The sequence below is a fragment of the Oncorhynchus gorbuscha genome, linkage group LG02 (assembly GCF_021184085.1).
Source record: "Oncorhynchus gorbuscha isolate QuinsamMale2020 ecotype Even-year linkage group LG02, OgorEven_v1.0, whole genome shotgun sequence".
Lineage (NCBI taxonomy): Eukaryota > Metazoa > Chordata > Actinopteri > Salmoniformes > Salmonidae > Oncorhynchus > Oncorhynchus gorbuscha.
Genome location: NC_060174.1, coordinates 35,976,632 through 35,991,508, shown reverse-complemented (window position 1 = coordinate 35,991,508; position 14,877 = coordinate 35,976,632). Strand labels below are relative to the sequence as shown.

Genomic DNA, 14,877 nt, shown 5'->3' with positions numbered 1-14,877 from the left:
CAAGTGTCGTAGTGGTAAGGTGTTGGGACTGCTGTCCTAACAGTTTGTGGGCACCGTTTGTCACCATTACAGGGCAACTAATGTATTGTTTAGTGTTGTGTTGTGTAGTGCCTTTGCTGGCATGCATCTGCCCACATTTTTGGGGGTTTGCCCCACCAAGAATTACATGCTAAAATCACCACTGCACCTACTGTCAACAGCACGAAACAAGAAATAAAAATAAGAACGCAAAGCTTTATCGTTTGATTTTATATAGAAATGTTTTGTAATCGACTACAAAAGGCTTGGAGATCGCGATCGACCGGTTGGTGACTACTACCCTACAGGGTCACAGTGAATCTATTGGTTTGAGTAATGACTACAAAATGACTTAGAGTAACTGTACTCAAGATATTTGAAGTGCAACAGGTTTCCTCAAGAGTTTTGAGTAATGACAACACATTGGGATTTACAGTGTACTTATGTGTACTGATTGAGTGTTACCTTAATGTTATAGGTAGATCCTGGTAAAAAGAGGTTGAGGAGGGTCTCAGGGACATCTAGGTGCTTGGTCACCTCTTTGAAGGTGGTATCTGGATATGGACACATCTCCTTGTACCTGAAATAGATACACATATATTTTTATTTTTAGTTAGGCAAGTCAGTTAAGAACAAATTATTATTTACAATGACGGCCTACACTGGCCAAACCCGGACAACGCTGGGCCAATTGTGTGCCACCTTATGGGACTCCCAATCACAGCCGGTTGTGATACAGCTTGGAATTGAACCAGGGTCTATAGAGACGCCTCTAGCACTGTGATACAGTACCTTAGAATGCTGCGCCACTTGGGAGACCAAAATTGAAACACCAGATGATATAAAAACAACTTTATTTAAATTTGATTTAGAAGTAAATAATAGTGGAATATCAACAACCGATTCCCCTTATAGTGTTATTCCTGACCCAGATTAAGCCTGCACTGTAAACTCCAATTTGCTGCCATTACTAAAAACCTTTGAGGAAACCCATTGCACTTCATATACATTTTCCCCATTAGCTGACGCCCATATGTAGTGTGAGTGTGGTCACATGGGGGAGAGGCGTTGTGCTGTGAGGTGTTGCTTTATTTGTTTTTTGAAACCAGGTTTGCTGTTCACTTGCGCACTCATGAGTCTGTATGATACTGTATGTTTCCTTGAATTATTTCTGGACCTGGGGACTGTGAAAAGACCCCTGGTGGCATGTTAAATGTCGCATGCACAAGTACAGTGAAATGCCTTTCTTGCAAACACAAAACCCAACAATGCAATAACTAATAACAATGTATTACTAGAAAGACAAAAAACACAATAAAGTAACTAAGTAAGCATACTATATATTGGAAATATTTCAAAAGTACCATATTTACATGTACATGGATACTGGAGTGATAGAGGTAGATATGTATAGGGGTAAGGTGACTAGGCAACAGGATGTAAGATAAACAGAGTAGCAACAGCTTGTATGTGAGTGGGTGTGGGGGTGTATAGTCAGTATAAATGTATGTGCATTATGTGTGAGTGAGCAAATTATGGAGTGTGTGTGTGTGTGTGTGTGTTGGAGTGGCTGTGTGACTGTGTAAGGCCCTGTGTGCATAGAGACAGTGTCATGCAGGTGAAAGAGGACCCAAAAGCGACTTAACAGAAACAGAGTTTATTAAAGTCCAAAACGGAATAACAGAAATCCTCTAGACTTGTAGAGGGGAAACAACTGGAGAAGCGGCCACAGACTGCAGGTCGCTTCGGGTAGGCGCAGGCCGTAGTCGACTGAGACACCTGCTCACACGCAGCATCTGATGAAGGCACAAAATACGACAGGACAGGGTGATACACAATCACGGCAAAAACACGACAGGACAGGGCGAAACGCAATCACAGCATGGTGAATACAATACAAGGAACCGACGGGACAGGAACGGATCACAAAGGAATAAATAGGGACTCTAATCAGGGGAAAGGATCGGGAACAGGTGTGGGAAGACTAAATGATGATTAGGGGAATAGGAACAGCTGGGAGCAGGAACGGAACGACAGAGAGAAGAGAGAGCGAGAGAGTGAGAGAGGGAGGGGGAGAGAGAGGGATAGAAGGAGGGAAAGAACCAAACAAGACCAGCAGAGGGAAACGAATAGCATGGGGAGCACAGGGACAAGACATGACAATAAATGACAAACATGACAGTACCCCCCACTCACCGAGCGCCTCCTGGCGCACTCGAGGAGGAATCCTGGCGGCAACGGAGGAAATCATCGATGAGCGAACGGTCCAGCACGTCCCGAGACGGAACCCAACTCCTCTCCTCAGGACCGTAACCCTCCCAATCCACTAGGTATTGGTGACCCCGTCCCGAGAACGCATGTCCATAATCTTATGTACCTTGTAAATAGGTGCGCTCTCGACAAGGACGGGAGGGGGGAGGGAAGACGAACGGGGGTGCGAAGAAAGGGCTTAACACAGGAGACATGGAAGACAGGATGGACGCGACGAAGATGTCGCGGAAGAAGCAGTCGTACAGCGACAGGATTGACGACCTGGGAGACACGGAACGGACCAATGAACCGCGGAGTCAACTTACGAGAAGCTGTCGTAAGAGGAAGGTTGCGAGTGGAAAGCCACACTCTCTGGCCGCAACAATACCTTGGACTCTTAATCCTGCGTTTATTGGCGGCTCTCACCGTCTGTGCCCTGTAACGGCAAAGTGCAGACCTCACCCTCCTCCAGGTGCGCTCACAACGTTGGACAAACGCTTGAGCGGAGGGAACGCTGGACTCGGCAAGCTGGGATGAGAACAGAGGAGGCTGGTAACCCAGACTACTCTGAAACGGAGATAACCCGGTAGCAGACGAAGGAAGCGAATTGTGAGCGTATTCTGCCCAGGGAGCTGTTCTGCCCAAGACGCAGGGTTTCTGAAAGAAAGGCTGCGTAGTATGCGACCAATCGTCTGATTGGCCCTCTCTGCTTGACCGTTAGACTGGGGATGAAACCCGGAAGAGAGACTGACGGACGCACCAATCAAACGACAGAACTCCCTCCAAAACTGTGACGTGAATTGCGGGCCTCTGTCTGAAACGGCGTCTAACGGGAGGCCATGAATTCTGAATACATTCTCAATAATGATTTGTGCCGTCTCCTTAGCGGAAGGAAGTTTAGCGAGGGGAATGAAATGTGCCGCCTTAGAGAACCTATCGACAACCGTCAGAATCACAGTCTTCCCCGCAGACAAAGGCAGACCGGTAATGAAGTCTAAGGCAATGTGAGACCATGGTCGAGAAGGAATGGGGAGCGGTCTGAGACGACCGGCAGGAGGAGAGTTACCCGACTTAGTCTGCGCGCAGTCCGAACAAGCAGCCACGAAACGGCGCGTGTCACGCTCCTGAGTCGGCCACCAAAAGCGCTGGCGAATAGACGCAAGAGTGCCTCGAACACCGGGATGACCAGCTAACTTGGCAGAGTGAGCCCACTGAAGAACAGCCAGACGAGTGGAAACAGGAACGAAAAGGAGGTTACAAGGACAAGCGCGCGGCGACGCAGTGTGCGTGAGTGCTTGCTTAACCTGTCTTTCAATTCCCCAGACTGTTAACCCGACAACACGCCCATAAGGAAGAATCCCCTCGGGATCAGTAGAAGCCACAGAAGAACTAAACAGACGGGATAAGGCATCAGGCTTGGTGTTCTTGCTACCCGGACGGTAAGAAATCACAAACTCGAAACGAGCGAAAAACAACGCCCAACGAGCTTGACGGGCATTAAGTCGTTTGGCAGAACGGATGTACTCAAGGTTCTTATGGTCTGTCCAAACGACAAAAGGAACGGTCGCCCTCCAACCACTGTCGCCATTCGCCTAGGGCTAAGCGGATGGCGAGCAGTTCACGGTTACCCACATCATAGTTGCGCTCAGATGGCGACAGGCGATGAGAAAAATAAGCGCAAGGATGAACCTTATCGTCAGACTGGAAGCGCTGGGATAGGATGGCTCCCACGCCTACCTCTGAAGCGTCAACCTCGACAATGAATTGTCTAGTGACGTCAGGAGTAACGAGGATAGGAGCGGACGTAAAACGTTCTTTTAGAAGATCAAAAGCTCCCTGGGCGGAACCGGACCACTTAAAACACGTCTTGACAGAAGTAAGAGCTGTGAGAGGGGCAGCAACTTGACCGAAATTACGAATGAAACGCCGATAGAAATTAGCGAAACCTAAAAAGCGCTGCAACTCGACACGTGACCTTGGAACGGGCCAATCACTGACAGCTTGGACCTTAGCGGAATCCATCTGAATGCCTTCAGCGGAAATAACGGAACCGAGAAAAGTAACGGAGGAGACATGAAAAGAGCACTTCTCAGCCTTTACGTAGAGACAATTCTCTAAAAGGCGCTGTAGAACACGTCGAACGTGCTGAACATGAATCTCGAGTGACGGAGAAAAAATCAGGATATCGTCAAGATAGACAAAAACAAAAATGTTCAGCATGTCTCTCAGAACATCATTAACTAATGCCTGAAAAACAGCTGGCGCATTGGCGAGACCGAACGGCAGAACCCGGTACTCAAAATGCCCTAACGGAGTGTTAAACGCCGTTTTCCACTCGTCCCCTCTCTGATGCGCACGAGATGGTAAGCGTTACGAAGGTCCAACTTAGTAAAGCACCTGGCTCCCTGCAGAATCTCGAAGGCTGATGACATAAGGGGAAGCGGATAACGATTCTTAACCGTTATGTCATTCAGCCCTCGATAATCCACGCAGGGGCGCAGAGTACCGTCCTTCTTTTTAACAAAAAGAACCCCGCCCCGGCCGGAGAAGAAGAAGGCACTATGGTACCGGCGTCAAGAGACACAGACAAATAATCCTCGAGAGCCTTACGTTCGGGAGCCGACAGAGAGTATAGTCTACCTCGAGGAGGAGTGGTCCCCGGAAGGAGATCAATACTACAATCATACGACCGGTGAGGAGGAAGGGAGTTGGCTCGGGACCGACTGAAGACCGTGCGCAGATCATGATATTCCTCCGGCACTCCTGTCAAATCGCCAGGTTCCTCCTGAGAAGTAGGGACAGAAGAAATGGGAGGGATGGCAGACATTAAACACTTCACATGACAAGAAACGTTCCAGGATAGGATAGAATTACTAGACCAATTAATAGAAGGATTATGACATACAAGCCAGGGATGACCCAAAACAACAGGTGTAAACGGTGAACGGAAAATCAAAAAAGAAATAGTCTCACTGTGGTTACCAGATACTGTGAGAGTTAAAGGTAGTGTCTCAAATTTGATACTGGGAAGATGACTACCATCTAAGGCAAACATGGGCGTAGGCCTGTCTAACGGTCTGAAAGGAATGTTATGTTTCCGAGCCCATGCTTCGTCCATGAAACAACCCTCAGCCCCAGAGTCAATCAAAGCACTGCATGTAGCACCCGAACCGGTCCAGCGTAGATGGACCGACATAGTAGTACAAGATCTAGATGAAGGGACCTGAGTAGTAGCGCTCACCAGTAGCCCTCCGCTTACTGATGGGCTCTGGCCTCTTACTGGACATGAATTAACAAAATGTCCAGCTACTCCGCAATAGAGGCACAGGCGGTTGGTGATCCTCCGTTCCCTCTCCTTATTCGAGATGCGAATCCCTCCCAGCTGCATGGGCTCAGTCTCAAAGCCAGAGGAGGGAGATGGTTGCGATGCGGAGCAGGGAAACACCGTTGATGCGAGCTCTCCTCCACGAGCCCGGTGACGAAGATCTACCCGTCGTTCTATGCGGATGGCGAGAGCAATCAAAGAGTCCACATCTGAAGGAACCTCCCGGGAGAGAATCTCATCCTTAACCACTGCGTGGAGTCCCTCCAGAAAACGAGCGAGCAGCGCCGGCTCGTTCCACTCACTAGAGGCAGCAAGAGTGCGAAACTCAATGGAATAATCCGTTATGGACCGTTCACCTTGGCATAAGGAAGCCAGGGCCCTAGAAGCCTCCCCACCAAAAACTGAACGGTCAAAAACCCGAATCATCTCCTCTTTAAAGTTCTGGAATTCGTTAGAGCAATCAGCCCTTGCCTCCCAAATAGCTGTGCCCCATTCTCGAGCCCGGCCAGTAAGGAGTGATATGACGTAAGCAACCCGAGCTCTCTCTAGAGTATGTGTTGGGTTGGAGAGAGAACACAATCTCACACTGCGTGAGAAAGGAGCGGCACTCAGTGGGCTGCCCGGAGTAGCAAGGTGGGTTATTAACCCTAGGTTCTGGAGGCTCGGCAGGCCAGGAAGTAACAGGTGGCACGAGACGTAGACTCTGGAACTGTCCAGAGAGGTCGGAAACCTGAGCAGCCAGGTTCTCCACGGCATGGCGAGCAGCAGACAATTCCTGCTCGTGTCTGCCGAGCGTGGCTCCTTGGATCTCGACGGCAGTGTAACGAGCGTCTGAAGTCGCTGGGTCCATTCCTCGGTCGGTTCCTTCCGTCATGCAGGTGAAAGAGGACCCAAAAGCGACTTAACAGAAACAGAGTTTATTAAAGTCCAAAACGGAATAACAGAAATCCTCTAGACTTGTAGAGGGGAAACAACTGGAGAAGCGGCCACAGACTGCAGGTCGCTTCGGGTAGGCGCAGGCCGTAGTCGACTGAGACACCTGCTCACACGCAGCATCTGATGAAGGCACAAAACACGACAGGACAGGGTGATACACAATCACGGCAAAAACACGACAGGACAGGGCGAAACGCAATCACAGCATGGTGAATACAATACAAGGAACCGACGGGACAGGAACGGATCACAAAGGAATAAATAGGGACTCTAATCAGGGGAAAGGATCGGGAACAGGTGTGGGAAGACTAAATGATGATTAGGGGAATAGGAACAGCTGGGAGCAGGAACGGAACGACAGAGAGAAGAGAGAGCGAGAGAGTGAGAGAGGGAGGGGGAGAGAGAGGGATAGAAGGAGGGAAAGAACCAAACAAGACCAGCAGAGGGAAACGAATAGCATGGGGAGCACAGGGACAAGACATGACAATAAATGACAAACATGACAGACAGTGCAAAGATTGAAATAAAAGGTCAATAAAGATACAAGGTAAACTCGGTCGATGTAGCTATTTTGTTAGCTATTTATCAGTCGTATTGCTTGGGGATAGAAGCCCTTCAAAAGCCTGTTGGTGTCAGAATTGATGCACCGGTACCTCTTGCTGTGCGGCAGTAGAGAAAATAGTCTATGGCTTGGGTGGTTGGGGTCTTTGACGACTTTCCGGGCCTTCTTTTCACAACTCCTGATATATAGGTCCTGGTGGAGTAAGTGTGTATGTCATGTGTGGTGGCGCACAATTGGCCCAGCGTCATCCGGGTTAGGGGAGGGTTTGGCCGGTAGGGATGTTATTGTCCCATCGTGCATTAGCTATTCCTGTGGTGGGCCAGGTGAAATGCATGCTGACATGGTCGCCAGGTCTATGGTGTTTCCTCTGACACATTGGTGCGGTTGGCATCCGTGCTAAGTGGGCATTGTGTCAAGAAGCAGTGCGGCTTAGCTGGGTTGTGTTTTAGAGGACCCACAGCTTAGTCCACCTTAATCTGGGGTTACATCATACAGTATGTCTCTTTACCTGATCACATAACCGTCGATGGGAGAGTCAGAGGGCATGGTCCAAGACAGAAGGATCCCATTGGAGCCTACCCTCTCTCCCTCTAGATTGGTAGGTGGGGATGTTGGGGCTAGAGGAGGAGGAGGAGGAAGAAGAAGTAGTTCAAGCCATATTCAGCTAAATTCAGCATTTTATGCTGTAAGAATAATATATGACATTTTGTGTAAATGTGAGTGTACAGTATTTACAGTATGCGTGTGTTACAGTATGCGTGTGTGGGTGTGACAGAAAATGCATAGGCTTGAAATATATCTCCCCTGTTTCTCTTTTCTACAAACCATAATTGTTCATGGATACTCACATAATTCAAACATTTCCAAAGAAAATTCCAAGATTATTTTTTTTTAACTTTCACCTATGAAAAACATAGATTCACACACCTCAAGTATTTATCATGAGTGTGAGTTGACCAGTTGGATGAGTTCTTTAAAATAAAATCATTTGAACCTTAAAAATATTACACAGGTCCATTTAGATTGGGAATAATTCAAACTATGATAACTAACCCTTGAGACAACCAGCCCTGGTCTCCCCTACTCTTGTTGCAGATACTGCAGATACTGTTGTTGTTTGGTATGTTTGGTCAACCAACTGGGTGTGTGTGACCAGCTTGCTCTATTCTGGTGAGAGCTCTGTGAGAGCTCTGGCATTTCACTGACATTCACTACAGCATCATTCATCCTGCTTAGCACGACTACAGTTACCACACACACACACACACACACACACACACACACACACACACACACACACACACACACACACACACACACACACACACACACACACACACACACACACACACACACACACACACACACACACACACACACACACACACACACACACACACACAGTGTGGGAGATAATAAAGCAGAGGGCAGCAGCAGAACAGACCCAACGATTCCTCAGAGCACTATCAGTTTGGCTGTCATACATTAAAGTGTTTGTGTATGCGTGTGCATGTGTGTGTGTTTGTGACTCACCGGTTTCGTTGGTGTTGATAATGCGGCTGACCGGAGGGCTGAGGTTGGAGGAGGACGCGGCAGTCACCATGACTGTAAACGCTGTTCGAGAACTCATACTGGATACATCAGCCTGATGAGAGACCGCATGGTCAGAACATGACCACAACACAACTATGCGGTTGCAGACGTGTGTGTGTGTGTGTGTGTGTGTGTGTGTGTGTGTGTGTGTGTGTGTGTGTGTGTGTGTGTGTGTGTGTGTGTGTGTGTGTGTGTGTGTGTGTGTGTGTGTGTGTGTGTGTGTGTGTGTGTGTGTGTGTGTGTGTGTGTGTGTGTGTGTGTTCGCCAGTCTAACCTGTGAGTGTGTGTATCCCAGGTAGGTGATGAGCAGCAGGAGAGTGAGGCTCATGATGGAGTTAGCACAGTTAGCTGGTCAGAGGCAGCAGGTTAGAGAGGAAGAGGCCGTGTTAGCGTCTAGTGCTAGCCATTATCGAAAGATTCTAGATTAGAGGGCTTAGTCCAGAGTTAGCAGTTAGCGTGAAGTTCTAGTTGGCAGTTCTTCAGTCCAGTGTTGTCAACAGTTTAGCTACAGCAGGTCAGTGTTACAGCAGGTTACAGCAGCTTAGTTCTTAGTGCAGTAGTCCAGGCCTAAAGTAGTAACCCAGTCCACAGTTAAGAACAGTTAGCCACGGTTAGTCGGTTAGAGTTGAAGAGTTTCAGGGCGGTGCATACCACCATAAAGTAGAAACAGTTAGAGCAGGTAAGTTACAGTAGTAGTACTAGTCCAGGGTAGCAACTGGTTAGCTTCAGCAGTAGTAGTTATAGTCCAGCTCTGGTAGTAACCCAGTCACCAGCAAGTTAGGGTAAGAGAGAGTCAGAACAATGTGTCCACCATAACTCCATGCATCTCTCTCTCTATCTCTCTCTTTCTGGGGAGAGCAGCTTCACTGAATAAATGATCCAGGGTTTAGCTCAGGAGGTCTACCTAATAAATAATGAGCTCTATTACTCAACCTGTGTGTGTGTGTTAGGTTACATTGGGGGTTATCTGACACCTGGCTGCTGAGCAGGGCTGGGAATGGTTTGGGTCTGGGGGAGCTTCAGTGCCTTGCAAAAGTATTCATCCCCCCTTGGTGTTTTTCCTATTTTGTTGCATTACAACTTGTATTTGTATTTCATGTAATAGACATACACAAAATAGTCCAAATTGGTGAAGTGAAATTAAAAAATAACTTGTTTAAAAATAATAATAATAATAATAAAAAAATGTAAAAGTGGTACACTGCTCAAAAAAATAAAGGGAACACTAAAATAACACATCCTAGATCTGAATGAATCAAATATTCTTAATAAATACTTTTTTCTTTACATAGTTGAATGTGCTGACAACAAAATCACACAAAAATGATCAATGGAAATCAAATGTATCAACGCATGGAGGCCTGGATTTGGAGTCACTCAAAATTAAAGTGGAAAACCACATTACAGGCTGATCCAACTTTGATGTAATGTCCTTAAAACAAGTCAAAATGAGGCTCAGTAGTGTGTGTGGCCTCCACGTGCCTGTATGATCTCCCTACAATGCCTGGGCATGCTCCTGATGAGGTGGCGGATGGTCTCCTGAGGGATCTCCTCCCAGACCTGGATTAAAGCATCCGCCAACTCCTGGACAGTCTGTGGTGCAACGTCTGTGGATGGAGCGAGACATGATGTCCCAGATGTGCTCAATTGGATTCAGGTCTGGAGAACGGGCGGGCCAGTCCATAGCATCAATGCCTTCCTCTTGCAGGAACTGCGGACACACTCCAGTCACATGAGGTCTAGCATTGTCTTGCTTTAGGAGGAACCCAGGGCCAACCGCACCAGCATATGGTCTCACAAGGGGTCTGAGGATCTCATCTCGGTACCTAATGGCAGTCAGGCTACCTCTGGTGAGCACGTCTCCTGATGTACTGGCCTGTCTCCTGGTAGCACCTCCATGCTCTGGACACTACACTGACAGACACAGCAAACCTTCTTGCCACAGCTCGCATTGATGTGCCATCCTGGATGAGCTGCACTACCTGAGCCACGTGTGTGGGTTGTAGACTCCGTCTCATGCTACCACTAGAGTGAAAGCACCGCCAGCATTCAAAAGGGACCAAAACATCAGCCAGGAAGCATAGGAACTGAGAAGTGTCTGTGGTCACCACCTGCAGAACCACTCCTTTATTGGGGGTGTCTTGCTAATTGCCTAATCCACCTGTTGTCTATTCCATTTGCACAACAGCATGTAAAATGTATTGTCAATCAGTGTTGCTTCCTAAGTGGACAGTTTGATTTCACAGAAGTGTGATTGACTTGGAGTTACATTGTGTTGTGTTCCCTTTATTTTTTTTGAGCAGTGTATTCACCCACTTTGCTACGAAGCCCCTAAATAAGATCTGGTGCAACCAATTACCTTCAGAAGTCACATAAGTAGTTAAATAAAGTCCATTTGTGTGCATTCTAAGTGTAACATGATCTGACACATGATCCCAGAATATATACACCTGTTCTGAAAGGCCCCAGAGTCAGCAACACCACTAAGCAAGGGGCACCACCAAGGAAGTGGCACCATAAAGACCAAAGAGCTCTCCAAACAGGTTAGGGACACAGTTGTGGAGAAGTACAGATCAGGGTTGGGTTATAAAAAAAATACCAGAAACTTTGAACATCCCACGGAGCACCATTACATCCATTATTAAAAAATTAAAAGAATATGGCACCAGAACAATCCTGCCAAGAGAGGGCTGCCCACAAAAACTCACAGACCAGGCAAGGAGGGCATTAATCAGGGAGGCAACAAAGAGACCAAAGATAACCCTGAAGGAGCTTCAAAGCTCCACAGCGGAGATTGGAGAATCTATCCATAGGACCACTTTAAGCTGTACACTCCACAGAGCTGGGCTTTATAGAAGATTGGCCACAAAAAAGCCATTGCTTATAGAGAAAATAAGCAAACACGTTTGGTGTTCGCCAAAAGGCATGTGGGAGACTCCTCAAACATCCTCCAACATATGGAAGAAGGTACTGGTCAAATGAGACTAAATTTGAGCTTTTTGGCCATCAAGGAAAAAACTATATCTGGTGCAAATCCAACACCTGGCATCACCCTGAGAACACCAACCCCACAGTGAAGCATGGTGGTGGCAGCATCAAGCTGTGGGGATGTTTTTCATCGGCAGGGACTGAGAAACTGGTCAGAATTGAAGGAATGATGGCTCTGTCGCAGCCGGCCGCGACCGGAAGGTCCATGGGGCGTCGCACAATTGGCCTAGCGTCGTCCGGGTTAGGGAGGATTTGGCCGGTAGGGATATCCTTGTCTCATCGCGCACTAGCGACTCCTGTGGCGGGCCGGGCACAGTGCACGCTAACCAGGTCACCAGGTGTATGGTGTTTCCTCTGACACATTGGTGCGGCTGGCTTCCAGGTTGGATGCGCGCTGTGTTAAGAAGCAGTGCGGCTTGGTTGGGTTGTGTTTCAGAGGACGCATCGACCTTTGTCTCTCCCGAGCCCGTACGGGAGTTGTAGCAATGAGACAAGATAGTAACTACTAACAATTGGATACCACGAAATTGGGGAGAAAAGGGGGTCAATTTCAACAACAACAAAAAAATCAAAAATAATAATTGAAGCAATGATGGATGCTGCTAAATACAGGAAAAGTCTTGAGGGAAACCTGTTTCAGTCTTCCAGAGATTTGAGACTGAGACAGAGGTTCACCTTCCAGCAGGACAATGACCCTAAGGATACTGCTAAAGCAACACTTGAGTGGTTTAAGGGGAAACATTTAAATGTCTTGGAATGGCCAAAGCCCAGAACTCAATCCAATTGAGAATATGTGGTATGGCTTAAAGATTGCTGTACACCAGCAGAACCCATCCAACTTGAAGGAAATTGAGCAGTTTTGCCATGAAGAATGTGCAAAAGTCCCAGTGGCTAGATGTGCCAAGCTTATAGAAACATACCCCAAGAGACTTGCAGAAGGTGGCTCTACAAAGTATTGACTTTGGGGGTGAATAGTTATGCACGCTCAAGTTTTCTGGGGTTTTTTTCACAATAAAAAATATTTTGAATCTTCAAAGTGGTAGGCATGTTGTGTAAATCAAAAGATACAAACCCCACAAAAATCGATTTTAATTCCAGGTTGTAAGGCAACAAAATATGAAAAATGCCAAGGGGGGTAAATACTTTCGCAAGCCACTGTATGTGCTAGTATGTTCGTGTGTGTGTGTTTCGTGTGTGTGATGTTAATAGAAGCAGGTTAACTTCTCATCTCCACTGCTGCTGATAACATCTACTGTGTAATTGCTTTCTTGTGTGTGTGTGTGTGTGTGTGTGTGTGTGTGTGTGTGTGTGTGTGTGTGTGTGTGTGTGTGTGTGTGTGTGTGTGTGTGTGTGTGTGTGTGTGTGTGTGTGTGTGTGTGTGTGTGTGTGTGTGTGTGTGTGTGTGTGTGTGTGTGTGTGTACCTGTACGTGTCCATTGTGTCTGTGGTAGACAGAGACAGTTCCTTGGATGGGCAGCAGGCTGACAAGGTACTGGTCCACACACCCCTCTGACTGCTCCCAACGCAGAGAGAAGTTCTGAGCAGACACACTCACCATACACACACCCTGCACACGGCCCGGTACTGAGAGAGAAAGAGAGGGAGGGAGAGAGATGAAGGGAGGGACAGATAGAGATATGTATTTTTGTGGAGAAAAACTCATTCTGACTGGCTGGGCCTGGCACAGGAAGAGTTAACATGGAGGAGAGCGAGGGACACACACCAGCCGGACCTGCAGCACACACACACACACACACACACACACACACACACACACACACACACACACACACACACACACACACACACACACACACACACACACACACACACACACACACACACACACACACACACACACACACACACACACACACACACACACACACACACACACACACACACACACACTAGTATAACGTCTCATCTGGCTTATCTCACACTCAGCTCTGTCTCAGTCTCTCCACATATCTGAGGTTCAAAGGTTACAACTAGGAACTCTGATACGGCCCTGATATGGCCAGTTACATTTAGAGTTGCCACAAAGAGGTTGATTTGTGTGTGTGTGTTTGTGTCTTACGTATGGAGAACTGTGTAATGACAGGTTGCCTGGTGTCTGATCCCAGCAGGCTAAGGATGGTAATGTCATAATCTGATCTTGGGGTCAAACCTCCAACTTGGAGACTGTTGCTATGGACCACCATCTCACGACATGACGGCTTATCCCCTGATGGACACAACAGTAGCTAAGAAGAACACACACAATCAGACAAAACATTAGAGGACCAAATCAAATGTGGGATGTTGTTTGGGCAAAATCAAATGTTGTTTTGGCAGTGACAAACCCCAAATCAATGACATAGAGCAAACAGCATTTCTGTTTATCTGGACAGAATAAAGCAGTAAGTCTGTCTGTATGTGTGTTTGTGTGTGTACGTGCGTGTGTGTATTGTGCTTGGTCATTCTCCCTGGCAGTGGCTGTGGGGGGTCATACATCTTTAAATGGCCGGTAACCAGAGCCAATCTGCGCTGACGACGATCACTAGGCAACCACCAGGTGAGTGTGTTCTCTTGAGTGTTACTTGACCCATCTGTCCTGCTTCCTCTGACGAAGAACTCATTCTATGTGTGTGTGTGCGTTAGTGTGTGAGAGAGAGCGAGTGATGACTGTGTGTTTGAGCATTTGTGTATGTAAAGGGCTTATTATGAATGGGTAAACCTAGACTGTTGTTGCTAATGATTTGCCATTGTTAATGATTTGTCAGGGGATGTAAATTATAAATTATGGAGAAAAGAGGAAATGAAAGGAAAGGAGAGGAGAAGAAAATAGGGGAGAGAGAGAGAGAAAGGAGAAAGTAAGGGAGAGGACAGGACGGTGTACTACCTTGTACCCCTCCATCCCCCTGCGGCAGCTCCCCAGCTCACAAACACTGATGAGGTCACATCCTCTTCCACCAGCAGCACTTCCTGTGGGGCTCCTTTGACTAGAGAGAAACACCAATCAGAACATCTTTTGTCATATCAGTCAATCAACATTCCCCTCGTCGCTCTCAACCAATCTTAATTAATCGTACTGGGTTCGTTGTATGTGATTAATATGTAGTGTGTGTAGGTATGTGTATGTGTATGTGTATGTGCATGTGCATGTGCGTGTGCGTGTGTGTGTGTGTGTGTGTGTGTGTGTGTGTGTGTGTGTGTGTGTGTGT

At 47.4% G+C, this 14,877-nt stretch overlaps 1 protein-coding gene across 4 annotated transcripts in view; it reads right to left on the bottom strand.

Annotated features, from left to right (window-relative positions):
• Positions 1-14,648, bottom strand: part of LOC124001597 (phosphatidylinositol phosphatase PTPRQ-like) — a 60,581-nt gene extending 45,933 nt beyond the window's left edge. For 3 of the 4 annotated variants that reach the window (XR_006832824.1, XM_046308525.1, XM_046308543.1), the window contains exons 1-6: positions 14,556-14,648; positions 13,752-13,917; positions 13,095-13,255; positions 8,625-8,736; positions 7,600-7,708; positions 484-598 (exon numbers count right to left, since the gene is read on the bottom strand). Coding sequence is in view for 3 of the 4 variants with exons in the window: in XM_046308525.1 (XP_046164481.1) it covers positions 484-598; positions 7,600-7,708; positions 8,625-8,736; positions 13,095-13,255; positions 13,752-13,917; positions 14,556-14,570 (678 nt within the window). In the remaining variant the exon portion in view is untranslated. Of the gene's footprint in view, positions 1-483; positions 599-7,599; positions 7,709-8,624; positions 8,737-8,958; positions 9,391-13,094; positions 13,256-13,751; positions 13,918-14,555 lie in introns of those variants that run through there. The other variant, XM_046308534.1, reaches the window with a different exon arrangement.
• Positions 14,649-14,877: the final 229 nt, after the last annotated feature.